General features: G+C 40.0%; 5 protein-coding genes across 14 annotated transcripts in view; 3 read left to right on the forward strand and 2 right to left on the reverse strand.

Annotated features, from left to right (window-relative positions):
- Positions 1–9: 9 nt before the first annotated feature.
- On the reverse strand, positions 10–14081 carry casc1 (cancer susceptibility 1). Of its 4 annotated transcripts, none has more exons than XM_020042855.3 (16): positions 13990–14081; positions 11086–11103; positions 10802–10883; positions 10356–10447; positions 10082–10186; positions 9818–9955; positions 9491–9625; positions 9294–9397; positions 8238–8535; positions 7748–7859; positions 5641–5804; positions 5273–5453; positions 4197–4411; positions 3509–3667; positions 1191–1304; positions 10–489 (listed from the first exon to the last, which is right to left on the reverse strand). In XM_020042855.3, exons 1-16 carry the CDS (start codon positions 13990–13992, stop codon positions 214–216), a joined length of 2196 nt encoding a protein of 731 aa, XP_019898414.2. In that variant the 5' UTR covers positions 13993–14081; the 3' UTR covers positions 10–213. The 4 variants fall into 4 exon arrangements, with proteins under 4 accessions (XP_019898414.2, XP_034146116.1, XP_010885156.2 ...); XM_034290225.1 differs by lacking the exon at positions 13990–14081 and adding an exon at positions 11360–11443; XM_010886854.4 differs by lacking the exon at positions 13990–14081 and adding an exon at positions 11368–11397.
- LOC105020125 (electron transfer flavoprotein regulatory factor 1) lies at positions 11446–12353 on the forward strand. 2 transcript variants are annotated; one of them, XM_010886851.3, is made up of 3 exons: positions 11446–11551; positions 11855–11921; positions 12077–12353. In XM_010886851.3, exons 2-3 carry the CDS (start codon positions 11877–11879, stop codon positions 12320–12322), a joined length of 291 nt encoding a protein of 96 aa, XP_010885153.1. In that variant the 5' UTR covers positions 11446–11551; positions 11855–11876; the 3' UTR covers positions 12323–12353. The 2 variants fall into 2 exon arrangements, with proteins under 2 accessions (XP_010885153.1, XP_010885154.1); XM_010886852.4 differs by having other exon boundaries at positions 11449–11551; positions 11858–11921.
- Positions 13979–15715, forward strand: lyrm5a (LYR motif containing 5a). 6 transcript variants are annotated; one of them, XM_010886848.4, is made up of 3 exons: positions 13979–14093; positions 14571–14645; positions 14803–15715. In XM_010886848.4, the coding sequence occupies exons 2-3, from the start codon at positions 14601–14603 to the stop codon at positions 15013–15015; spliced, it is 258 nt and encodes an 85-aa protein (XP_010885150.1). In that variant the 5' UTR covers positions 13979–14093; positions 14571–14600; the 3' UTR covers positions 15016–15715. The 6 variants fall into 6 exon arrangements, with proteins under 6 accessions (XP_010885150.1, XP_010885152.1, XP_010885149.1 ...); XM_010886850.4 differs by having other exon boundaries at positions 14005–14093; positions 14574–14645; positions 14803–15714; XM_010886847.4 differs by lacking the exon at positions 13979–14093 and adding an exon at positions 14101–14198 and having other exon boundaries at positions 14803–15714.
- On the reverse strand, positions 15508–22120 carry LOC105020130 (sodium-coupled monocarboxylate transporter 1). Its single transcript, XM_010886864.3, has 15 exons — positions 21505–22120; positions 21223–21288; positions 20855–20906; positions 20671–20738; positions 19492–19646; positions 18357–18497; positions 18096–18225; positions 17757–17845; positions 17137–17246; positions 16907–16974; positions 16644–16730; positions 16124–16338; positions 15943–16046; positions 15777–15865; positions 15508–15627 (listed from the first exon to the last, which is right to left on the reverse strand). The coding sequence occupies exons 1-15, from the start codon at positions 21853–21855 to the stop codon at positions 15508–15510; spliced, it is 1845 nt and encodes a 614-aa protein (XP_010885166.1). The 5' UTR covers positions 21856–22120.
- Positions 22121–23391: 1271 nt separating this feature from the next.
- utp20 (UTP20 small subunit processome component) overlaps positions 23392–26476 on the forward strand; it is a 31207-nt gene continuing 28122 nt past the window's right edge. The window contains exons 1-3 of the mRNA XM_010886865.3: positions 23392–23565; positions 23850–23930; positions 24017–24083. Of these exons, the coding sequence (XP_010885167.2) occupies positions 23515–23565; positions 23850–23930; positions 24017–24083 (199 nt within the window). The 5' untranslated portion in view covers positions 23392–23514. The remainder of the gene's footprint in view (positions 23566–23849; positions 23931–24016; positions 24084–26476) is intronic.

The raw sequence follows: 26476 nt of genomic DNA on the forward strand, positions 1-26476 counted from the left end.
GAAGGTCTGTGTTTGAGGTTCGGAGGTCAATCTTCACAATGAGCAGTCTGTGATGCCAACCGTGTGCCGCTCAGTCAGCTAAAGCTACCCACTGACACAGGATCAGATGTACCTAATTCTTAATGGTTACGATTTGGATGGTGAATGTGTTAAACTGATCTTCCATCTGTGTTTAGGGGCTGTGTTCCCACATAGCTTTGGATTTTCTAATGGTTAGGAGTATGTGAGGGGCCGGGTGGCATGTAACAGAGTGCGTACAGTGTTGACGAACAGGTGATGAGAGCTATGAGCCCGTTGCTCTCCAGCCGAAGACATGCCATCCCTGAGCATGTGCAGGAAGGTGGAGTGAAACTCGCTGCCGGGCTCCAGCTCTATAGAGAAAGACTCGCTGTGTTCCTTGATCCTCAGTCTCTGGTTTCTCTTGGACCCCAGCAAGTACACACACCACAAGTCTTCTGGGACTGGGATGGGGTCAAGGTGCTCACACACCTGAAAGCGCGGAGGAGAAAGTTATACTTGCTGTACACATGATTACTCTTGGAACTGGGACAGCTGCTAGCAAACAAACAATGGAACATGCATGTTTCTGGAGGTTTATCAAAGTGTGCTGGCGTTGAACCTGCTTTGTATTTTATATCCTGTGGGTGTTAGGCAATGTCTGTTGTAGGGGTTGGTGAATCTAATCTATGCAAAACCTGGCCTTTACCTAGCCCTTCCAAGTGTCGCAAAGCAGAGGGAGTGAAAATGCATGTGTAGAACAGTCTCAGACTGATTTTATAAAGGTGCAGTTTGCATGTTTTTTTGCTTGATTAATCGGTTAACTTTACTAATTAGTTAGTCACTACCACACCAGGCTGTTTAAGTCTTAACCAAGCACCAAAAAGCAGTAGGCACTAGGCCCTCTGTGAAACGAGTTTAACACTCCTGGTGTATGTTTTATTTGACTATTTTACAAGTGGTAAGCATGATATACCTCATGCATTTATTCTTCTGAGACGTGACTTGTAAAAAATGGGTGGGGGTAGAGATGCATGGTCTAAGTTCTCAAGCAGTTCTGGTCTTGTTCCTGATTCTGATACTTTCAGCTGTTACTTTCTGGGGAAGTTGTTTAACCTAGGCACTTCCTGATTCTAGAAGTGTTCATGTGGAAGAATGTGAGCATGTGCAGAATATCTAGGCGCAATCTCTACCTGCAGAGCAATATGCTCCTTGCCACAGTGCATGTTCCACTTGCTCCATGAGAAGGCAAATGCACAGGAGAGCAGAGCCATCTGATCATACACAGCTTGCTCCAGCAGATGGTCCTACAGGAGAAACGTTTGGCCAGTGAACCCTGGTTGTGCCATTGGTTGTGCTCTTGGATTAAATAATGGATTAGTTAAATGAATAGACAGACCTGAACTAAACCCTTGAGGGTGTGGGTTAAAGTGTCAAATATCCTTCCACACATTGACCAGATTATTTCTAGAAGCCAGCAGCATTTCACACACTGAGTGAGAAGCTGCTAGAATTACAGTCTGAAAGTCTCTTTAAGAATGTTAAATGTTTTGTTTAAAACATAAGCAATGTAGGCTGACGGCACTGACAACAAGCAATTATGTTTTAATAAACACTCAAAATATTGCACAAAATATTGATTTCCGCAAAAGACAACAGGAAGATTTCAAATAATTTAAGGGGGAAATTTATAGGATGAAATATTTTCTTGGATGCAAAGGGCCTTGGATGTAGCTCTGTAGCTCAAATTTCTGATGAAAAGGTTATGCTGGTACTGATAGAAAGGTGTCAGAACACACAGTGCATCGCAGTTTGTTGCTTATGGGGCTGCGTAGCCGCAGACAAGTCAGGTTGCCCATGCTGACCCCTGTCCACTGCCTGAAAGTGCCTACAATGGGCATGTAAGCATCGGAACTGGACCACGGAGCAATGGAAGAAGGTGGCCTGGTCTGATGAATCATGTTTTTTCTTTTACATCACGTGGATGGCCAGGTGCGTGTGCGTTGCATACCTGGAGAACACATGGCACCAGGATGCACTATGGGAAGAAGGCAAGCCAGTGGAGGCAATGTGATGCTTTGGGCAATGTTCTGCTGGGAAACCTTGGCTCCTGACATTCATGTGGATGTTACTTTGACAAGTAAAACCTACCTGAACTTTGTTGCAGACCATGTGCATCCTTTCATGGCAACGGTATTCCCTGATGGCACTGGCCTCAAAGCAAAAATGGTTCAGGAATGGTTTGAGGAACACAAGTTCAAGGTATTTACTTGGCCTCCAAATTCCCCAGATCTCAATCCAATCAAGCATCTGTGGGATTTGCTGGACAAACAAGTACGATCCATGTAGGCCCCACTTCGCATTTACAGGACTTAAAGGATCTGCTGCTAATGTCTTGGTGCCAGATACCACAACAAACCTTCAGAGGTGTCTAGTGGAGTCCATGACTCGACTGGTCAGCGCTGTTTTGGTGGCAAAAGGGGGACCTACACAATATTAGGCAGGTGGTCATAATGTTATGGCTGATTGGTGTACATACCGCTGGATGCTAACGCTAAACCAGCAATGAAAGAACTGCAGGCTGCCATTGTTTTTGTGATTGCATTGGACTAGTGATGACTAGCATTGTCAACCATTCATATCTGAAAACAGTTTTTCCCAAATTCCACCAAAATGTCTCTTGCCCCACCAGAGGAGACAATACACTAGTCCATGTGTACACAAAAATTCCAGAGGCTTACAAAGCCATTCCCCAATCCCACAGTCTGATCATCTTTCACTGTTCCTGCTTCCCAAGTATTTACCCCTCATTAAACATGTGAAACCATCAGTGAGAAGAGTCAAAGTGTGGCCAAAAGGGTCAAACTAATTTCTCCAGCACCAGTTTCAACACACGGACTGGCGTTTGTTTGCCACTCAAGCCACCCTTGACACATGCTTCTTCTGTTCTGGATTACATAAACATAAACATCTGCATCAACAATGTCACCACCCATAAACTAATAGAGACCTTCCGCAACCAGAAGCCGTGGATGAACAGAGAGGTCCGACAACTGCTAAAGTACGTGACGCTGCGATGTGGAGGCCTACAGTTAATCCAGGGGCCAACCTGAAAAGAGGCATCAAGATGGCTAAAAATGACCACCCCCTCATCTCTGCATCCTGGTTTCACATGCTACCTTACTTCTTCAATTTGCCTCGATTGCACATTTAGAATTGCTATTTGTACCCGCACAACTATTTATCCCACTTGAAACATACACTATACTTAATACTTCGGAATTTTCTGTCCTCCTCTATTTGCCCTTATTGCACAATTAGTATTGCCATTTGTACTGCAGTTGCCTTCATCTATACATTTCACTTGTAATATACATATACATAATACTTGTACATTTTCTGCCCTCTATTTGCACTTCTGTTTAGATCCTAACTGCATTTTGTTGCACTGTACTTGTCCTATGACAAAGTTTAATCTAATCTAATCGTCAGCAAGCTTGAGGTCACTTACCTTGGGGTTAACACTGACATACTTGTCAGAGTATTGGTTCACGAAGATGTTGACCCCAGCATTGACCATGGCTCTCTGCAGAGTATGGGGACTCATCCACTTGCCCAAGATATGTTTTAGGCCACTCTCCTGGTCTGACAGAAGCATACACTGACTACCCTATTAGAGGGGGGAGGGGGGGATAAGGGAATAAGGATTCTGGCTGTCATGGTGTTAAATGTGCATTGGGGTATGAACCAAAAACCCTCCTTTCTTTAACACCATAAGAGTTGGAGAGATTTCAACCATAGGGATTTAAAAGAAAGGTTCCCATAAAAAATGTCACAGCAAATCGTTTTGATATTTGTAATGGAAACGTAGATGTAAATGTTGGAGAAATGTTCTAAAGACCAATGAAATGTTTAGAAACGGCCCTGTATTTCCATCGTCATTCCATGATTTATATTTTTTATGTGAAGTCATTACATCGAGCTAGTCAATGGGCACAAGCCTGTTTAATGGAAACGCACTTTGATGGCCTATTGTCACATAATTCTATGCAAACTTTACAAATGTTGGCAAAACAAATCCAAGGACACGTTCATGAAAAACCTAGCCATGCACATGTAAAAACAGCCACTTGAAACCAGTGAGAAGCAGTGTCTGAAGTGTGTGGTAGCACACAATCGGTATATGTTTGTGTTCTTACCTTGACTGTAATGCTGACTTCAATCATGGCTGTGATGATAGTAAGGAGGACGGAGTCTTGGTCCAGGGGTCTCAACTCCCAGCTCTGGAACGGCATGTTGGCGTACAAGTCTTGTAGCAACGTGAAGGTGTAGAAAGAGTCCATCTTGAAGGATATCTTTCGCTCTTCCTTGTTGTAGGTCGTTTCACTGATGTAGTCGGTCCTCCATTGCTGACCTAGTAATTGAGTGAGCATTTGTTTTGGGGGAGGGGGGTATAAATCATGACTTTCACAAAATCTAGTATAAGGAATCAATTCTCACCAAATGTCTTCCTAAAGTTTTGGTACTTATGTAGTTCGCCCTCAATAAGGTAGGTACTACATTAATCGCCTGGGCCAGTTCTTCAAAGGCTATTTGTCTGGATTTTGCCTATTGGATTGTTCTAAATGCATGGAAATATAATGAACAAATAATTGCCTTCTATTCACATTCTATTCATTATATTTCTGTGCATTCTATTAAATCTGAATTCTGTGATCTGGATAGATTAGGTTTAAAATGTACCAAGGGATACGTAATTCGATATTTGTATTATACTGTAGGTTATGTACACAGTGTAAGCAATAAGGCACAGAGGGGGTGGTATATGGCCAAAGTACCACGACTAAGACCTGTTCTTACATACAACACAATGCAGACACAGCTCTTAGCTGTGGTATACTGGAAATACATCACAAACCCCCAAGATGCCTTACTGCTCCGGTAAACAACATAATTAGAACAAAAAAAGTATGTAATCTGATGTCATACCCGGGTTATACAGTCTCCTATACCATGGTTATCAGCCAATCAGCATTCAAACCACCCGGTTTATACAAGTATGAGATCACAAACATTCTTTGAGCTCTGATTGCGTTAGTTTTTAATACTAATAAGGCACGTCGGGGCTTTGATGTATATTGAGCCGGTGTGCCGAAGAACAGCTTCAAGACATGGTGTATTGGCCTTATAACACGCCTTATTATGTACGTGTCGCTATCTGACCCAGTCAGTGCAGCCATCCAGTGCAGTTCTCTCCCTGATGTCTCCCTCTCACCTGCAGTGTCCCAGCGGGCCACCAGGGGGTCCTCCAGGAACAGAACAGAGTCAGACAGGGTGATGGTGACCGCTACAGGGGGACAGGCCTGCCCCCTGCTGTCCTCCAGCCTCATGGAGGCAGAGCCCTGCATCTGGGACTGCTCAGGAGGGTAGGGGAACGTCTCCAGCCCTGTGTTTAGCTGGGGTCGGGGGTCCCAAAGACAATTTTGTTTAAGTCCGATGCACTATTTGTTATTTGTGTGTAATAAATAACTGCGTTTTTTAAACTGTGTCTCCAAAATATAAATTTGGCATTTATTTCCTTGAGCCTCCTGTGGTCCTAGGAAGAAACACTGCTGTTAGCTGTAGTTGTTGCTTAGCATTTACCTTTCTCATCTCCCAGCCGTTGAGCTGCTGGGACTGCGGCGGCAGATGGAACACATCAAAGTAGAAGACTCCTCCCAGGGGCGTGTACTGCTGCAAGTCAACAACGTGATCCTCACAGCTCTCAATCACTGGGTCCAGCGGGGCGGGAGTGGAGTCTCCACCCCCTGGATACAGGTGGATGTGTAACAAAAGGTGCTGGTTATCTCTGATTCTTATTACCTCCTGACCCTAAATATTTATTCACAAGGTGATGTATACAGGTGCTGGTCATATAATTAGAATATCATCAAAAAGGTGATTTATGTTAGTAATTCCATTCAAAAAGTGAAACTTGTATATTTAATTAATTCATTACTCACAGACTGATGAGTTTCAAATGTTTATTTCTTTTAACTGTGATGTTTATAACTGACAACTAATGAAAATCCCAAATTCAGTATCTCTGAAAATTAGATATTACTTAAGACCAATACAAAAAAAAGATTTTTTGAAATATTGGCCAACTGAAAAGTATGAACATGAAAAGTATGAGCATGTACAGCACTCAATACTTAGTTGGGGCTCCTTTTGCCTGAAGTACTGCAGCAATGCGGGGTGGCATGGAGTCGATCAGTCTGTGGCACTGCTCAGGTGTTAAGAAAGCCCAGGTTGCTCTGATAGTGGCCTTCAGCTCTTCTGCATTGATGGGTCTGGCATATTGCATCTTCCTCTTCACAATACCCCATACATTTTCTATAGGGTTAAGGTCAGGCGAGTTTGCTGGCCAATTAAGAACAGGGATACCATGGTCCTTAAACCAGGTACTGGTAGCTTTGGCACTGTGTGCAGGTGCCAAGTCCTGTTGGAAAATGAAATCTGCACCTCCATAAAGTTGGTCAGCAGCAGGAAGCATGAAGTGCTCTAAAACCTCCTGGTAGACGGCTGCGTTGACCTTGGACCTCAGAAAACACAGTGGACCAACACCAGCAGATGACATGGCACCCCAAACCATCACTGACTGTGGAAACTTTACACTGGAATTCAAGCAATGTGGATTATGTGCCTCTCCTCTCTTCCTCCAGACTCTGGGACTTTGATTTCCAAAGGAAATGCAAATTTTACTTTCATCAGAGAACATAACTTTGGACCACTCAGCAGCAGTCCAGTCCTTTTTGTCTTTAGCCCAGGCGAGACGCTTCTGACGCTGTGTCTTGTTCAAGAGTGGCTTGACACAAGGAATGCGACAGCTGAAACCCATGTCTTGCATAAGTCTGTGCGTGGTGGTTCTTGAAGCACTGACTCCAGCTGCAGTCCACTCTTTGTGAATCTCCCCCACATTTTTGAATGGGTTTTGTTTCACAATCCTCTCCAGGGTGCAGTTATCCCTATTGCTTGTACACTTTTTTCTATCACATCCTTTCCTTCCCTTCGCTTCTCCATTAATGTGTTTGGACACAGAGCTCTGTGAACAGCCAGCCTCTTTAGCAATGACCTTTTGTGTTTTGCCAAGGTGTTTTGCCCTCCTTGTGCAAGGTGTCAATGGTCATCTTTTGGATAGCTGTCAAGTCAGCAATCTTCCCCATGATTGTGTTGCCTACAGAACTACAGCCTTTGCAGGTGTTTTGAGTTAATTAGCTGATTAGAGTGTGGCACCAGGTGTCTTCAATATTGAACCTTTTCACAATATTCAAATTTCCGAGATACTGAATTTGGGGTTTTCATTAGTTGTCAGTTATAAACATCACAACTAAAATAAATAAACACTTGAAATATATCAGTCTGTGTGGAATGAATGTATACATCATACAAGTTTCACTTTTTTAATGGAATTACTGAAAGAAATAAACTTTTTGATGATATTCTAATTATATGACCAGCACCTGTATATTCAGAACAGTGATTCAGTATTCACATCTTTGCATCTAGAAAATGAATGAATTAAATATGTTTAATTGTCCGCCCTACATTTAAGTTGAGCTTGTAAAATACAGTAGGTTATCATTGGACCCAAATACTATGGAACTGTTCTTTACAATTACATTTAAGCCATTTACCAAATGCTCTTATCCAGAGCATCTGTATCAAGTACATATATTTTCATACTGACTCTGAGAGTTTTGGTACTTACTGGAGTATTCTCCCATAGTCTCTATCTGACTCCCTCTCTCCAGTTTATCTTTCAGATCCTCCTGCTGCTTGGCACTCCTCTCCTCTCTCATAGACATCATGCTCACTGCGCTCTGAAACACGTGTACACCAGTGCCTTAGCGTTTGTCACATTTTCAATATTCTATTTATTGGTTCATTATTGGTTTCCTCCCAATTATCTTGTATCGTTTATGTAGTCATGTGGCAACTTCTCAAAGGGCTCAGCAAAAGTTCATCTAAAACATGCATCCTTTGAGACATGCGCCATTCACACTGCTTGCTTAAACCAGGATTGGAGGCCAGCTGAACGAAAGTGTCAAAGGAATCACAGTTTGGCTGTCGATTTTATTCAGCTTGCATATTCCCGATCTGCTACTCTCCCCCATCCAGGGATGGTGCTAAGCCAATTGTGAACAACCCTTGCAGTTAAGGCCGTTTTGTTAATCCTGTAACAGTCATGTCCAGGTTACCTTCCTGCCTTCGGAGCCTTTGACAGAGTGCACCACTTCCTCTGCACCTTCCTTCTGCGTGTCCTCTCTTCCCTCGCTTTCTTCATCCGTCTCTCCTAAGGGGGTCCCTCCCTCTAAGGTGGGCTCCTCTCTGGCACCCTGTCCCAGGTACTTGCTGGGGTTCCCTCCCCTGAGGTTGGCTTGTTGAGACAAGTGGTCATAGCGTGTGTGGAGGATCCTCACAGCGATGTCACTCACAGCCAGCAGCTTTGGCAGCACAAAGCCCAGCCCTGCTTCCTCGAACTGAAACCCTTTAAACCTGAGAGAGAAGAAAAGCTTGCTGTTTGCCTTGAAACTCAGATATATCTGGTTTACTTCTGATGATTGGCATCTGATGCTATCTATAATACAAATGTGGCATGGGCTATGGCTAGAAAAACAGCTTCAAGTTCTGACTGGATAGCTGCTAGACAACTGTACAAAATGAATGAGAAAAGCCAAATCTGACTAATGTTTAACAATTTTAATAAATGGTAATGGTAACCCAGTAAAATTCTGGAAAACATAAAAAACACTGATCAGTTCATACAATAGTTCATCAAAACAGTCAAAATGTTTTTCTCTGTATTGCAGTTTATGAAGTTCCCCAGGTTTCAATTTTGGGTCCTTTACTGTTTCCATTTCTTGCACAAGAATTTCTTAGAGATCTTAAGTTAGTTTATAAGGCCATCATGCAGAAAATTCCTAATAATCTTTCCTTGAATATTAATTTGAGAAATAGCACCTATGAAACACGCTCAGAGGACTGGCAAATACCAGTAGTATTCATGCTAATTTCGAGATGGGTAAAACCGTGTTTAACTACTATGCCCTCCCCAGCAACCTTCTACAGGAAAACCTTCAGTTAAAAACCACTGTGCCGATAACACAGTTTAAACAATTGTTGAATGACCATTTTACAGAGAATTGTGTTTGCTATTCTTAACTTGTTATCAAATTGTATTTTATATATAAATGTATTGTTGTAATACAGGTTATCACTGTAAATGAGCTCTTGGTATCAGACATCTGACATGCCTTGGGTTCTTGTTGAGGTTGGCCCACAAGCACAGCGTGATGTTCTCATCCTGGACCACTATCTGCATGTTCCCCGTCTCAATGTCTGAGTGGGCATTAGACCACTGTGGCCAAAGAGAAACACACAGACATTAGCAAAAAGGCAAAATCTTGCATTGCATAATCGGAAAACAAACAGACTTATTTTAAGCCCATACCTTGAGTATCTCCTCGGTAATGAGGTTGTGTTTGGCGTGAATTAGAGCCTGGATGGTGAGCAAGGTCTCCTGGTACCTCAGGGCCTCCGCTGGTTCAGGCGTGTCCCTTAGATGACCCTCGAGCTCTTCTAGCAGCTGAAAGGAAAATACACTGCAGCCATGTTCATCGCCATTCATTTTTTTGAACTCCTATACATTTAAAAATATATAGATCGTGTCATGTTTGGTAGGCTTAAGCAGATTTTTGGTGGGTTTTAATTTAAGAAGTGTAGTTTATCCGGCTTTATGTCTACTAAATGTGGCGCTTGTGTTTATTCGTGGAACTACCTGTAGGGCGAGGGCACACTCGTTTAGGACTGGTTTGAACTGGACTTCTGTGTTCTCCTTCCACAGTGTGATGAAGGTGTTAATCTCCTTCTGGACTGAAGGATCTGGGCTCCCATCACAACGCATGTACCTGTCCCACTGTGGAGGAAAAAAAAGACTTTTAACTGTAAAACTGGGTAAATCTTATTGATATTAGGTCTACCTTAACTGGTCTCTGATAGAAAAAATAACACTAGGGACAGTATTACTAGAACAATCCAACACCTTGGTCTTCTCTCTGGAATCAGTTTCCCACTTTATGACTGCAGTCTGGTTCTCCTCCAGTAGGTGGCGGAGTTCATTCAGCTCATCCTCTCGGCGCTCTTGATCCTGTCACAGTACAAGTCAGCAATCAACTCACTTATTATCCGTTCACATTAAACCGACAAGACATGACATTTGGATTACCCTACTAAAACTATAAGACCCTTCTACACAAACATAGAACATGTCATTACAAAAGACTTGAATGATAAACGTCAGTGTTGGGGTAGTTTACCTTCAGCTCCAGTCTCTGCTGCTCCTCCTGATCTTTTCTCTCTCTCTCCAACCTCTCCTTTTCCTCTTTTTTGGCAAGGATACGAGCCACTTCTTTATGGCACAAAGGGGGGTGTCATTTAACCTCCTAAGACCTGAGCTTTGATTATGTATGCATTTTTTATTTTTCTTAGCTATTTGGGATTGGTGGACCTGATAAGTATACTATCTAAGCACGGTGCAGACAACTGTCCTCTAATAAGGACAATAGGTTTAAGTTAAGCAGAATGAAGTACGTGGTGCAGGAACCCTAAAACAGTGTCCTTATATGTAGACACCCAGTGTCAGGAGGTTAAACATTCAAATGTAATTACATGGTAATAATAAGGGCCTTATTAAATGACCAGTAAAATATAGTAAATACACATGAAAGGGAGGTCATTGTAATGAAAAGTCCTCATGCCGTACCTTCTTCCATTTGTTTTCTCTCATCATTTTCTTTCTGAAGTCTGTCCTTTTCAGCCTTACTGAGCTTGCTCTTTTTGGCAGACTTGAACCAAATACAAAATTCAACTTGATAAACATTCATGTAATCCCATGTGACTATAGACAAATATTCAGACTACAGGATACTAGTAATTTGTGATTCATAGCAACGTAACTCCATTATTTCCAGTAGAGCCAGAATAGAAAACAAAATGTTAATCTTTGCTTTTAAATTTTTATTTATAAGCCCAGCAACACAACGTTACCTTTGCATCTTTTGGTGGCTAACAGGAAGAGAGAACAGAATAGCAGAAAGTTAGAAAATCTATGAAGTCATTTCTAGATTGCAACAGTAAATTCGGTGTAGAGAAAAAACTAAGCTGCTAGTCGGAAAACAAGCAAATTGAATAAGAAGCAAATTACTGACTTTAGCTACACTGATAGGACGTAGCGTCAGCGACCTACACGTATAACATATTCCTTTTTTAAACTCAATAATGTTAGATGTAAAGGAACATTTGTTGCAAATTAGGCACCAACCTTCTCACCTCTTTTCGCATCTCAATTACCATGGAAACGCGAACCCGCCCACGTGTTAATGTTAGGGTTTGCGACATGTACAACGATTTACGGTGTGTGAACTTATTATGAACTCGTCTGACTGAACCAAGGGCAAAGTAGCCATTTACTAACGCTGCATTTCAAGGATGTGTCGTTAAGAGACCCTACTATGTAAATACATCTTAATTATAATTATATAATGTTGATTAATCACAAAATGTTTTAAAACCAAAGATTTTTACCAAATGATCTTGCCAACTAACACTAGCTGGATTATAATTAGCTTTGCAAGTAATTAGCTAGCTATTAGCTAGCTAGTTTTGTATAAATTGCATGTACGGGTTATATGATAATATCGCTAGTGTAGATCATTGCAGTTTCATTGCACCCATTTCTACTTGAACTGTTGTTGTTTTACATCCGCCATTAAATAAATCATTATTATATATCATCTGTGGTTTTCTTTCATCCCAGTAGTAAGGCCTTAAGAACGGACATGGCCAACTCTTTGAGGAGTGAGGTTTTAACGTTGTACAGGAATGTAAGTTCAAAACTGACTGCTGTCAATGAATGCTTGTCATTTGCCTGCACTTTTACCTGACTTTTGTTACCACTCATGCAATTATCTGCTGTCTGTTCAATGCAATCACCACTAAAAATACGGGGATTATGATTTCGGTTTCCTTTCATTGACAGCTACTACATCTGGGACGGGAATACCCCAAAGGAACAGACTACTTCAGGGAATGTCTGAAAAGTGCCTTTATGAAGAACAAAGATGTCAAAGATCCCACTGAGATCAGAAAGCTTGTTGACCAAGGAGAGTGTGTAATTAAGGAACTTGGGACTCTGTATTATCTCAGGGAGTACAGAGACATGAAGAAGATCTACCACAAAAGGGAATTGTTATCCTTGCTGAACATAGGGAGATCAACAGACTAATAGGCTAGATATTGGGCTGCTAAATCGTAAATACAATATGGGATATTTTATGACTAGAAAGTGGCAGTGACAGTTTCAATTGTAATGGTCATGATAATTGAATACACAAGGCACAACAAAATTCTTACTTGCAGGTTACTACTCAACAATGCTCAAAACCAAGACTATCTTCAAGATTTATACAAATGTTAATTCTTAATGTAAGGTTAGGGTTAGGCATAAGGTTAGCAGTGTGCTTAAGTTAAGGTTTAAAATTACTTTAAAAAGATACATTGCAGATAGAATAGTTGGGTTTGTGATCTTTCCACTTGCCCAGATAGTGATGACCCAAATAGGCAAGAAATGTTTTATTCCCCCTTGGCTAGTTAACATGTCAATGTTATCAGAGAATTTTCAATGCAGTTTGTAAGTATGTGGACTGTGACAAGTTTTGTTGTTTTGGCTTTGTACTCAAGCAAATTGGATTTGAAAAAATGAAACATTGACAAAGAGGTTAACAGACTGACTGTAAGCCTTAATTTGAGGGTATTTACATCCATGATACATGTAGGAATTACAACACGTAGTTCCCCCACTTTAGGCCATCATGAGGCTAAACGTTTTTAATAAATAACGCTCAATGAAAAACATCTGTTGAGTTGATTTTTTTAGAACAAGACTAGATTTAGCCTTTTTTTGTGCAGGACTAGATTTAATCCCTAGGTGATTTAAAAGCAACTTTTAAAGAAGGCATAATGCGCTGGTGAGCTTATCAACAGCAAACAACCTGGTAGATAACGAAGGATCACTGTAGCACATGACTTAAGTAAAGGTTCACAGAGAATACTTTAACTTAAGAAAATATAAAATATTCTAAATGTTGAGAAGATCAAGAACACTCCATGTAAACATACTATGAGTCATAGAGTACTATGAAGAAAATCATATGCCATATCTTGTTTACCACAAGATGCAAATCACTTGTCAGCCTCAAGAACAAAACTGCCAGGTTACAGTTGGCTAAAAAAGCACTTCAAAAACCCTGTAGATTTCTTGAACAACATTTTATGGCCATATGAGACACATGAACATGTACTAGAGTGGAGAAAATAGGAAAAGGTGTAAAAAATAACTGCTTATGATCAACAGCATACCACCTCGTCTGGGAAACATGGTGGAGGTTGTTATTGTTATTGAAAGTCAATAACCTTACCTGAATCCAACTGAGCATACGTTTCACTTGCTCAACAAGAAAGACATCGAACTTCTGGTGATGTCTATCAATCACATTTATAAAGCTTTTTTTGCATCAGCAGTTATTACGAGGTGCTTTTAGACACCCAGCCTGATGACTATATGGGTCGCAGACCTCAGGCACTCATCAATCGATTTGCAAACCAAGTACTTGAGATTATGTTAATTTGTACAATTACCTTTTGTCCAATAAAACGGGGTGCCTATATGCTCTGTCTGGCAAATTAAAGTTAACAGTTTAAGCTAGTTAGGCCAGTTTAAGCTTAGCTAGTCACTGTTTCATTTAAAATCTAATGTGCTGGATCACAGAGCCAAAAGAACAAAACTTGTGTCCGTGTCAAAATACTTGGAATGCACTTGGTTTTGTAACAGATTTGTTAGCTACATAACTAGCTAGCTACTTTATGTTTCTCTTCTGTTGGAAAACTGCTCACCATGTTGTTTTACGTGGACGATCAGTCAATGTTGGATGTCGACTCTAGTTGCGTCCTTGGCTACCATGGAAACCCAACAGCACGCGCAGTGAACGACAGAGAGGGTACGTCTCAATGTGTATTTCCGACGTAACTAAACGATTTACGGTGTTGTTTACAGACGTCTTTGGTGAAAGGGTAAAGTTGGAAACTAGCTTCCAGAATACGCTGTACGTCGAGAATTTATTATTAAGGGAACTCTTGGTTTAATGGAATCTTAATTTTATCAGGTGCATTGATCGATTAATCACAATAAATGTTTAATAGCGGCGGTTTAGTCAATTTGCTGAGCTATTTGGCTAACTGTAACGCATTGTTGGCCCTGCAACGTCTCTGCTTTGGTGGCAGTCCATTTTACTAACCGGTTTGTCACCAATCAGGTAAAAAAATTAAAACATGTATGCATGACATTTAGGTAAGATTGGGTGATGTGTGACTAATCATATACCTGACAATGTATTTCTGAGCCGTTTTATCACGTGCAGCAGTATGAATCACCTGTTGGGATAGCTGTGTTAGTTACTGATGTTCTTCCTTCCTAGTAGCAAAGGTTGCTACAGTCTCTGAGAGACATGACCAACACTCTGAGGAGGGAGGTTTTACAGCTGTACAGGAATGTAAGTTGGACGCTAATGGCAATCCATGCACCACCTTTGATTGTTATTATTCACATCTAGCAGTAACACTTCCAAAATCTGTGAAAAATGACCATGTATCTGGTGTCCAACTCCAAAGCACTTTTAGTTGATAGTTTTTGTGTCCTTCCATGGACAGCTACTGTTTCTCGGACGGGACTACCCTAAAGGAGCTGACTACTTCAGGGAACGTCTGAAGAGTGCCTTTATGAAGAACAAAGATGTCACAGACCCCAGTGAGATCAGAAAACTTGTTGACAGAGGAGAGTTTGTAATTAAGGAACTGGAGGCCCTGTACTTTCTGAGAAAGTACAGAGCCATAAAGAAGCGATACTACGAAGGGGAGCACTAATTGACTGACACAGAGGAAGACTTGACTGATGATTAAAAACTGTCAGATGCCTGACCAGGGAAACAAGATGTCAGTCTTGCTGGGCAGGGGAAAACAACAGGCAAAATATTTAGCCAGTGAATCATTAGTATGTGTCAGTGGCAAATGTAAGGACAGATGTCCATTAGTAACTATTTTATTAACAGCATAAAAATTATCAAACAAAATGTATCTTCTGTTATTTACTATTACCTTTTTCATAACTGAAATCACTTCCACGAATGCCAAAAGTTCAAATCAGTACAATTCTGTTAGTAATGCTTAACAATAAATTAGAAATATTTAAAATGAAAGTCCAATGCATTTCTTTATTAACATTACAAACTGACATGTCTTTTTCAAGTGTTGTAGGCTGCATGCATAGAAATATGACACTATAGATGAGATATGATACAATTGTTAGGAGGGAAGAGGAGAAAGAACAACTGTTGAGTCATTTATTTCATCGGTATATTAGGCAGGAAGACTGCTCTTTGTGAAATTCAACTCATGGATGTTGCAGAAGCCAGGATTATTGTTCCCAAATTTTGTCTGTGCTTTCTTAATGTCCAGCTTTCCTGCTTGTCTCATGACCTAGGAATGAATTACAGTGTGTTCAGCGCTACAACAAAATTGTGAAAGATCTGAGAGCCCCCAGATCAAGTTTAAAAACGGTTGCCTTTAATGGTTAAACTAAAACAAATTGAATGGAGCTTATTAACATAAAGACATTCATTACTTACCCTCTCTTCAAAGAGCTTGTAAAAGCAATAGAACGTTGTGTCTGATTTCATTAAAGTAAGCCTTGGTTCCAATTTCAGCTTCATACCACCTGGAAATCAATAGAATTGAGTGACAAAATATTGCTCGAAATGTAAATTGTAAATGAGGTGAACAAAGTACCAGTACCAGAGAGTAGGCTGACCACAAGCCCGACAATGAGTGCTGTGAGTGTCCCGATAGGACTGAAGTAAAGATAGGACATGGAATACCAGTTATCAGCCAGGAAAGGTCTGTAGAGGAGACAAACACTGTAAACACATGGGCTTTGGTCAGTAGGATGCAGATGAATAAAAGACTCATAAATCACCTGTCCACTGCATTCAGCTGTACTAATGTTGTGTAGAGGCTTGCTTGTGTTGAAGTTGCCGTCCAGTTGAACAGGTTGGCTGTGGTGGTGAAGTTACAGCCATGGGTGGTCAAACCCAGAGGCCTGCTCTGCTCTGGCAGAGGTGGGTAAAACTGGGCCCCTATTCCCACCCAGAGGGACATAGCCAGCCCAAAAAGCAGACCAGTCAAGCCGCCCTGCAACACAGAACAAACAGTGAACTTCAACATTTATTGGCGACTTTTACATTTATTTGTAACTTTACAAGTGCAGTTACGCTTAAGTCCCATGGTCATGGGCGTATCAATATATTTTCCCAACCTCAACGGTTCAGGGATTTGAACCAGCAACATTTAGGTCACTGGTTTAATGCTCAAACCCTTAGGAAATTTGCTGCCATCATTTTAATCTCAGTACTGTTGTGTTCCTGTTTCACCCAGCTCTTTTGTGATGGTTTGTCATGCCAAAAATGCATATAGGAGGTGTTAGAGACTGTACTCACTGTGGCATTGGCGTATGGACACAGGATCCCCAGTGAGAAAAGACCCAGTAAAGGTCCTCCGATGATCCCAAAGATAGTGATAGCTGCCTACGGTGAGACGAAGAGATACACATTTTACAGTTACATACCTCATAACATATTCAGTGGACTATTAGACACTGAAGATTTGGGTGCAAGTGTTTGGGAATAAGATTATGTACCTCAAGACTGAACTCATTTTATTTTAGAAGTACATAACGTGTTTTTGTTGTTGTATTGTGTACCTGTAAAAGACCTCCCATCAGCGAGGCTATGCCAGCCATTCCAATACACACAGCCCCATAGAGAAAGCCTAATGTGGAGCATAGGTTTCATAGTTGTAATCATGGTTTCTAAAGATCTGCAAGAACTGTACGATCATTTGACTACACAGTAGCTCTTTAAACATTTGACTATACAGTAGCTCTTTTCCAAATGTCAAGAAATGTACACATGTACCAAATTAGACACTTACTGAGACCTTTAGATGTCCAGGAAAGATGTGTTTCTGACATCCGTATGTGGGGCTTGATTAGGTCCTCTATTGTCACAGCAGCCAGAGCATTGATACTGGATGATACTGTACTGCGGATATAAGGGAGTACATATAATTACATTATTTACCTATAAATAGAAAATGAGGTAGCATTATAAACATTACATGTGATTACGTTGAGTCATTGTAACTCTTTAATGTACTTTAAAGGGCTTTATTGTCCTCCATCAGCAAGCAAACAACTGTAACAAAGGAACTCTGGATATTTTTGACATCTGTTACTGAATGTTAAGTCATTGTGATATTACAGTATGAACACCAGACTTCTGGAGGGTCCAGATCTAAATCCCATTGAAAATATTGAGTGTAGTATCCAAAAAAGATGTCAGTGGCACATCTATTTGTTTTCTGATTTAAAATTATATATAAGGTTTCAGAAATTATATCAAAGTTTTTTTTTTTATTAGTAACTGTAAAAACAAAAAGAAGAACAAAGTATTTGGTACATTTTAACATATTTTTTGAGACAACTTGAGTATTTTAATAAAGTGCAAGGGTCCCAATACTTTTGGTAAGTTCTACTAGATGGGAATATTAACCTTAGTGTCCCACTGTAGGCTGCAGCCACAAACAGTCCAGGAAGACCAGGATAGTCTCTCAGGGTATCCATCACCATATAAGGCATCAGCTAATCACAGGAATAAGGGAAGCGTAGTTGTCAGACAGTGTGTTTGGGGTATTCTGAAAGAAAATCCCTCAAACATTCTGGCTTTGTGGAAGAAAAATTTATCTGTTTTTCTTAACAAAACAATAATACACTTAGTGGCTGTCAATGTAATGTTCATATATTTTTTTTAATAATACCCTTTAGTTGAAGTGAACATTGGGGAGAGAAATAATTTTGTGACTATATACAATCTTAATTGTGTTATTTCTACCTGATCAGGTGCAGATACCATGCCAGCTGTCCAGGGGTCGCAGTTCTTGTAGACAGAATATAAGCACAGCCCCGCAGACACAGAGCACAGCATGATGACCCACAGCCCTATAAGGTTTATGTACAGAGACCTTGGCGATGAGAGAGAAAGACAGGGAAAGAAAGAGAGTGAGAGAGCAGGAGAGACAGAGTTCCAACACTGGGACTGAACAAGAGAAAGATATCCATCCTATGCTCCATCATTTTAGGGTAGATGACTCACATTTTGGCGTGAGTGATTGACTTGCAGGAGATGTATCTCTGCACCTGTGCTTGGTTGATACCATAAATACTGGTCCATACAAATGCCCCACCAAACGTGATTGTCCAGAACGTGTGTCTCCTCAGTGGGTTAGCATCAAAGCTACAAAGAAGGACAGAAACAGACAAAGATAGAAATGATCCCAATACTGCTTTTCTTGTATGTTAATATTCTACGCAAGGCGAAGATGTCAATACACTTCTAAAAATGTACACTCTATAGGCCCCCAAGAAATGCAGTGGTTTAAGTAAACTTCTCTCAAACCCAAGTCTGCGGAGCAGAGCGATTTTGTGAAAGGAACCTTCATTGTATTTATGATTCCTTCATAGAACTTGGGGGGTTCCACAGAATAGGTAACTGGCAACGTTTAACTAACAGTAACAATTTGTTTCTGTTCTTGTGAGAAAATAAGCACTGAAAAGTGTAGTTAATCATTGCGCCATTTAAATCTCTTTATTATCTTTTTAAAATTGAGTTTAGAGAGTACACTATGAAGGGAGAGTTGGTTTGAATACAAACTATAATTTTGGGATATAAAACAAATTAGGGACATATATCATTAATGTTTTTATAAGTGAGTTTTTTTTAACAGGGTTTATTATATTAATAACATGGAAATAATCATTGTAATTAGTCATGACACACTCTTTGAAAATTATAAGAAAATGGGTATCTACTTATCTACAAAAAAGAGGAAATATAAAGGGGCATCTCTCAAATCAGGTAAGGCCCTGCCCCTAGATTGGGAATCTGTGATTCAAACCAAGTGCTCCCTGTTTCCCTTAATCTGCCCTATTCTTACTAATCCACACATCTTATTTCTATTTTCTTTTAATCTCTCTCATAACTAGACACAACAAACTGATTCATATTCTAACTGGCGAAGCCTCGACCTCTCCCACAAATCTTTTTTGCCAATTTAATGTGTGAGGGTAGTAGAATTTATAGAGAAATTATAGTAAAATATGTTTATAATAACACACGCAAGTGAGAAGAAGGTCAGGCAAAAATAAATTTGAGGCTTTGTCACTGCCTCACAGTAAAGAATGTTATCATCAGATTTTTGAATGTCTGCCAGTGAAGGAAATCTACACACTCCCAGAAGTTGAGTCTTCCTCCATGTTCTGCATGTTGGAGGATGTTGGCAACTCCTCCCTGCAGGACCACGGCTCTGATGATGACCGATAGGAAGCCTGCCACCATGATTCCTACCTGGAACACATCTGTCCACACCACAGCCTTCAGTCCGCCCTGTCATAACGGCAGAAGAATGTAGTTTAAGGCATATTACACTTCTACATATTCAATGCAATTTATTGCTTTGACCTTTGAGCTGTGTGACTACGGTCCAGGGTTAAAAGGGGTTATGGGAAATATTTATATTTTTGACCATGTCAAGGGTTTAAAGGTTAATTACCAGAGGCCACAGGTGTCTTGCAGGGAGGGTGGGGTGGGTTTTATGATGTTGCCCAGGATATTTAGCTTACCCACACTTGATAAAAGTGTTTTATGTATATGTTTAATAGTTGATTTTGAGATCTTTTCTCAAAAAGGGAGAGGGCTGGTCAAGGGTGATGGGACTCTCAGGGAAGTGTGGGGGTGTGACCAGCCCCTTCCCTACCCTGAGTGTCCCATCACCCGTGACCAGCCCCTTCCCTACCCTGAGTGTCCCATCACCCGTGACCAGCCCCTTCCCTACCCTGAGTGTCCCATCACCCGTGACCAGCCCCTTCCCTACCCTGAGTGTCCCATCACCCGTGACCAGCCCCTTCCCTACCCTGAGAAGCCCATCACTCTTGATCAGTCCCCTACTTTCCCTATGAAAACAACTCAAGATCAACTATTAAACACATAAAGAACACTCTCATTAACCATGGGCAAGCTAATCATCTTGGGCAACATCATAAAACCCATCCCACCCTCCCTGCAACAACACCTGTGGCCTCTGGAAATGAATCTTTAAATCCTTGACATGGTCAAAAATATTAATATTTCCCATAACCCCTTTTAAACATTGACCGCGGTCAGACAGGTCAAAGGTCAAAGCAATAAATCACATTGTATATGTAGAGGTGTAATATATTGTATACTACATTGTTCTAACGGCTATGTTACATACTGAGCATGGGCCAAAGGTCACTACAGTGACAAATAATTAATATCTTAATCTAATTACTTTAGCTGTAATGTCAGGAAATGAATGTTGATTAATCAAATGTCACATAAAAAAGTTGACCATATTATTGTCTGTCTGACCAGGACTGTGGTTCCATACCAGGGTGCAATAAAAGGTGCAGACCACTCCTGTTGAAATGACAGCACCCCAAAGATCCATCCCAGTCACTGGGAAGAGAAGAAAAAAAGGGAAGACAGAGAGATAATTTAGCAGAGAGGGGATTTCAAGTGCACCTAGAGCTGAAAGAAATGACAATTTTCAGTCTTTCTGGACACTACTACACCTTGGTTTAACGCCAGGGCAGGAGCATAAATGACTATTCCTGTGTAGAGTATCTATAAGACAGATAGACAAGATGTGGTTTATATAATCCCTTTTAGCACAAGGTTTGTTCTCATGTTTATGTTGTCATTGTGTAAAGGGTTAGAGTGTTGTTTAGTTAATTAGGATTCCTATAAGCTATTGCACTTTCAATGACAGTTATTGACTAGACAACATACTACTGATCATATTGCACTGAACTAAAATACAAGTATTATAGTACAAGTAGTACAAAGAAAGAAAAAAGGGAGAAAAAAATATAATGTAGTTGTAATAGTTGTAATAATAGTTACTACATTATTAAATATTATTAATGTGATAATTACTCACCGTCTGAACAATGAACATTACTGTCCCAAGCAGACGAGTTGCTTTGTTAAACCGCATCTCCAGGTACTTCAAAAAGAAAAACATAAAAGAAAATAATAGAATAGGTTCAGGTACTCTGTTTTTAAGTAAATTTGCATTGCAACTACTTTGTCTAATTTCTACCAAACATGTAACATAATTGTTATTACTTATATAAATAGTACTATTTAAATACATATAATGTAGGCTATAAATGAACAATACGGAATCCAGATAACACCAAACAAGTAGATTCATTCTAACCTCGTAGGTGCTTGTGATGTCCAGTCTGTAGAAGACAGGTAGAAAGATCTCTGAGCAGAATACCACCACTAACACATAAGAGAGGCTGAACAGGCCAAAGCTTGCCCCATATTGGTACACTTCAGCTGGGGTGGCCAACACTGTGATAGCTGACATGAAGCTGGCAGTTAAGGACAGAGCCACTGGTATGGCTGTCATTCTCCGGCCCCCCATAAGAAACTCTTTGGAGCTGCTCTGGCCACGACCAACAGTGGCATAGTAGACGCCAATAACTGCAGACACCAACAGCATCAGAGCAAAGACTGCATAGTCCGCTGCTACAAAGGACCCAACCAATGGAGAGACTGCCATTGTTGACTTTGGATTGGAAGGCTAAACACTGAATAGTTGTCCTAGTCCAAATTAGTTTCTTGAGGTTTCTGTTCTTGGCACACAACAAAAGTTCTCTATAACTTACAATAGGCTGGGGCACTTTCAGATAGAAGGATGTCCTCTTGCTCTTGTAACAGACGGGATGATGAGCTTTAACAGAATAGCAGTGAGCTCTGTTGTCTCACTGTGCCTGTGTTGGTCAAATACTTTTCTGGTAGGTAGCAGTGGGCACTTCACTCCACCTCTCTAATCAAGAGCTGCGATTGTTCTATTTTTCTTCTGGCTGGGTTGATAAGTACCCTTGTCCCTACCTCCTGGATAGGCGTGCACACACACACAGGGGCATACATGTGCGCACACACTAACACACATTTTTGTTCTTACCATTTTTGCATGGATCCATTCAATTATTCCCTTTCAACATCCTATTTTTACTTACTATCCCTAATCTTTAACCTAACCTTAACTTTACCGTAAAACCCAAACATACCACACTCCTAAACTGAAGTAATAATAAAAATCATGAACTTAGCCTTAACCCTTTAACATTAATTAACCTTCACCCTAAACCTAACCACTAAGCCTAAATAGGACTGTACTTATGAGGACTGATGGAATATACAGACACGGTCAAAATATCCTTGTTTTAATATATTGGCTGGAATTATTTTTACTTGGAGGTAAATTAAAACAACACACATCAAACCAAGTTACAGACAGGAAAACAAATTATTTCCCTTAAAAATATTTTTTCTAACCCCAAAAACCTGCCCCAACACTTAACTGTTAACATAAAATAAGCCAACATTTATGCTTAAACTCAACCTAACCTAACCCCTAATGTCTAAACCTAAAATGAACCTCAATTATAATATGAACCCCTTCTATGGCATTAACATTGTGGGACTGTACTGTCAGGTTTTACTGTAGTTGTGGGACTTGGTTACTGTCATACTTACATTTTTCATCTGTCCTTGACTGAAATCCATAGTCACTAACTCTAATCTTCATCTCATAAACCAAATGAATGCCTAAACCCATCCAAGCCCTAATGTCTAACTCTGACTAAATCTGAAAATAACCCCCATTTTCACATTTTCCCACTTGCAGATTTACCCTTACATGTAACCCCTCTGATTTTCCCTAGTGGGGACCTGCTACAAAATTTTTCAGTCACTCTGTACAGTCAAACATGCACACACATTCACACGCTTGCAGACATGCACAAAAACTGTAGACACCAGAAGAAACTAAGTTTCTTTTTTTCCTAAACTTCTCAGCCCCTATAATGTTTCTAATGTGTCTATGTCAAGTTGTACAAACAGTGTGTCCAGACCAAAATATCTAACACATAAAACACATTTACTGAATGACCAGAAAGTATGCAGACGAGATGTAATTATTGTATCCAGTGCTGTATCCATGAAGTAATTCTTGAAATTGATGACGTAAAACCACTGCTGCCCTTTTTTCACCGCGTGGAAAGTAAAATGTTCCCGTGATGCTTCATCCAATATGGCTGCGCCCCGGCATCGGCATGTGTGTAAACACATTTAACCAGTAAATCGTAGTTTTAGTAGATCTTGAAATCGTGGTGTACATTTTTGAAAATCTATATCAGAGAAAGCAACAAGTAAAATGAAGATCAAATCCAAGTCCAAGTATCATAAATCTGAGAACACTTTCAGGGTAAGTTGTGTACTTGTGCAACACAGTTGTTAGCATAACTTGCTAGCGCTCATAATGTACCTATTGCCTCCTTAGTACCAACTGCACATTCTTTTCACACTGCTTCGTTATTTGCTAGTTACGTTGAATGAACCAATAAGTAAAATTGTTAATCTAACTTCTTGAGTAGTTATCTTACTATGTTAGCTGCATACATTACACCATAACGTTAACCAGAAGGAACTGTTATTATTGTACCGATAACCCACAAGAGAATTGTTCAATGGTAATAATTTGCTTTACAGTTTCTCACGTTCGCTGAAAGGCTTGCCAATGTCAATATTGATGTCATCCATCGTATTGACAGAATTGGGAGTTATGAAGAGGTATGTACAGTAATGTTTGTGAGATAATGCAAATGTTGTTTGTTGTTTATGTCATTCCATGAATGTAACACTGTTTTCCATTCTAGGAGGTAGATACCTACTTTTCAGAAGGACTGACAAAATGGAGGGACCTGAATTTGACGGAACATTTTAGTGAGTTCTACAGTTCACACCCAATAACTTACATTTTCCAAACGGGACATGGCCAAAGTAGCAGCACATACATTTGAAATCATTGCCAAAATGAAAACCAAAAACTACAATTTTCAGTTACGTGTAGAGCAAGTTTGGGAGGAGTTGTGTTGAAAGATTAAAATACCCCTTACATTATATTTAAAATCATTTGATGAGACTAGATCCTTTCATTCCTGGTAGTGAGAACACAGTACTGGACCCCCCCCCCCCCCCTGTTCAGTATGGCCCATAGGCACCATCAAAGAAAGTAATGTTTATCATTTGTCTGCTAGAAAATGTATTCATATATAATGGAGTTACATAAGCCTTGTATTACTATTTTGGTTACCATCATTATGTTAATGTGTCAAATTGACCCAGCATGGTGAATCACATCTCAGTACTCACTATTGATATCTTTGCCCCAAAAATGTTTTGATATCCATAACTAACTAATTTCTCATATAAATCCTAACATTTACTAATGTTAGGATTTCTCTGGGCTAACACAAGATAACTTTCATCATAACATATTTTTGCATCACATGCCATCCATATTTTTATTCCATATTTAGAAGGCTTGTTAGGCATACATTGTCAAAAAGGACAACAACATCTGAAAGTGTCTAGCCGTTCGTCAACAGTGACATCATGCCCAGGATTGTAGAGAAATGGCAAGTGCTCCATCCACTTGTCCCACACATCTCGAATGACAGCAAGTTTATCTCTCACACCATGTGCTGGTCTTGTGTCACGATTATCAAAGCAAACTACTGTGGAGAATATATGAAATTGCTCAAATGACATGGTTGTATGGAATACATCTCGCCCTGTCTCTGTAACCAATAAGCTAGCCGCTGATACATTTTTGGAAATTAAAATATGGACAGGGTCCTTATTAAGCCCTATAAAGTAATATCATCTTTGGATAGTTATGAACAGAACATCCTGGCCCCTTCCACACACTATACATCAAAGCCCTGAAAAAGTTAGGTTCCAATAATAACAAAGATAATGATAGCTTGCGTGGGTATGTTTTGTAGTATTGTGTGACGGTTTCTACTTTACATATGCACTTAGCAGGATTTTCAACTAGTATTTTCATCTTTTCTCCAACACTGGGTTGGAGAATAACATTATGAAGGTAACTATTTTTTTTAGAGGCCCTTGAAGCTGATCAATTTGGTCGCCTTTCGTTTCATACATTCATAACCACAATGTTGAGGATATCAAAGTTTCATGTAGATCAAAAAAACCTAGATGGTATTTCAGACAAATCAAAGTGTTCAAACGGGTCAGTTTGACCCTAACATAACATAGGGTCAAACTATGGCCTTAAATTACAATGTATCAACAGCCTAATCTCTGTAGAGTTAGGGAGGACAATCCCACTCTCATATAGAGGTTACAGTGATGGGTGAGAGCTTTGGAGTTTGTTACAAACCTCTGTACCCCTTGGTACACAATGTCCAGCATACGTAATGATGTGAGGGGGGCATGCATGTACAAGATATCACAGCAATCAATTACAGAAAGAAAGTTGACTAAAATAGAGCTTTTTGTGCCTCAAAAGGAAATCAATGCAATAACCAACTTTAGTCTTGAGCTTTTTCACAAGATAATTGATTTTAAATGTGAGAGATTACTCTAAACCTAAGTGTTTACTGGTGGATACTTTGTTTTCCAGTCATGCACAGTGACTATACCTGGATAAATCAGTGGTTCTGTTTGAGACTTCTTGACATTTAGAACTAAAATCTTCTGACGGAGCAGAGCCTAGACAATATGAAAGGCAAACCAGCGTTTTCTTCAACTGTCTTATTGAATGTAGCTGCACAGCATTAAAAAACATTAACAATCCTTGATCAGATACTAGGAACTTTAATATTTTGGCTAATACATGGAGCTTAGAAATTGGCCTATAATGATTGATATCACTCTAGGCCAATAAACCAATAAAACAAGAATCCTTTTGGTCCATTGACAGGCTCCATTAAATTGTATCCTCCCAAGAAGATGCACCTCCTATTATCAGGGGCATAACAATGGCAGACTTCCAATTGCCAATTTGTGGAATTAATTGAATTTATTTAGCTCAACGTAAATATTAAAAAGGTAGGTAAGGGTGTTAGCTTCAGAGTCTCCTGCATGCTTCAGTATATATGGATTTAGGTTGTCAGAACCAGTCTTTTTTTTGGGGATCAATGGGATGGACATAACCACTTCATGTATTCCAGCAGTACTTCATCCACAAAAGCATGATAGTGGATGTAACTCAGTTTGAAATAGGAAAAAACTGATTAAATCAAATGACATTGAAATTGTGACAATCTTTTCAATGGTAGTGGGACGTTATAATTTAATCACCATCT

Source organism: Esox lucius, chromosome 23 (assembly GCF_011004845.1).
Source record: "Esox lucius isolate fEsoLuc1 chromosome 23, fEsoLuc1.pri, whole genome shotgun sequence".
Taxonomy (NCBI): Eukaryota; Metazoa; Chordata; class Actinopteri; order Esociformes; family Esocidae; genus Esox; species Esox lucius.

What these genes read in the sequence shown, in the direction of transcription:
- casc1 (XM_010886854.4), bottom strand. Translation starts at nt 11,391, where the DNA reads ATGGTAATTGAGATGCGAAAAGAG. An exon ending in GAGAAAACAAATGGAAGAAG is followed by an intron (nt 10,448 to 10,801) that starts GTACGGCATGAG and finishes TGTGCCATAAAG; the next exon opens with AAGTGGCTCGTATCCTTGCC. An exon ending in AAGTCAGCATTACAGTCAAG is followed by an intron (nt 3,668 to 4,196) that starts GTAAGAACACAA and finishes CCCCTCTAATAG; the next exon opens with GGTAGTCAGTGTATGCTTCT.
- LOC105020125 (XM_010886851.3), top strand. Translation starts at nt 11,877, where the DNA reads ATGGCCAACTCTTTGAGGAGTGAGGTTTTAACGTTGTACAGGAAT. An exon ending in TTTTAACGTTGTACAGGAAT is followed by an intron (nt 11,922 to 12,076) that starts GTAAGTTCAAAA and finishes TTTCATTGACAG; the next exon opens with CTACTACATCTGGGACGGGA.
- lyrm5a (XM_010886848.4), top strand. Translation starts at nt 14,601, where the DNA reads ATGACCAACACTCTGAGGAGGGAGGTTTTACAGCTGTACAGGAAT. An exon ending in TTTTACAGCTGTACAGGAAT is followed by an intron (nt 14,646 to 14,802) that starts GTAAGTTGGACG and finishes TTCCATGGACAG; the next exon opens with CTACTGTTTCTCGGACGGGA.
- LOC105020130 (XM_010886864.3), bottom strand. Translation starts at nt 21,855, where the DNA reads ATGGCAGTCTCTCCATTGGTTGGGTCCTTTGTAGCAGCGGACTATGCA. An exon ending in TGGTATCTGCACCTGATCAG is followed by an intron (nt 17,846 to 18,095) that starts GTAGAAATAACA and finishes TCCTGTGATTAG; the next exon opens with CTGATGCCTTATATGGTGAT. An exon ending in GCCTACAGTGGGACACTAAG is followed by an intron (nt 17,247 to 17,756) that starts GTTAATATTCCC and finishes TTATATCCGCAG; the next exon opens with TACAGTATCATCCAGTATCA.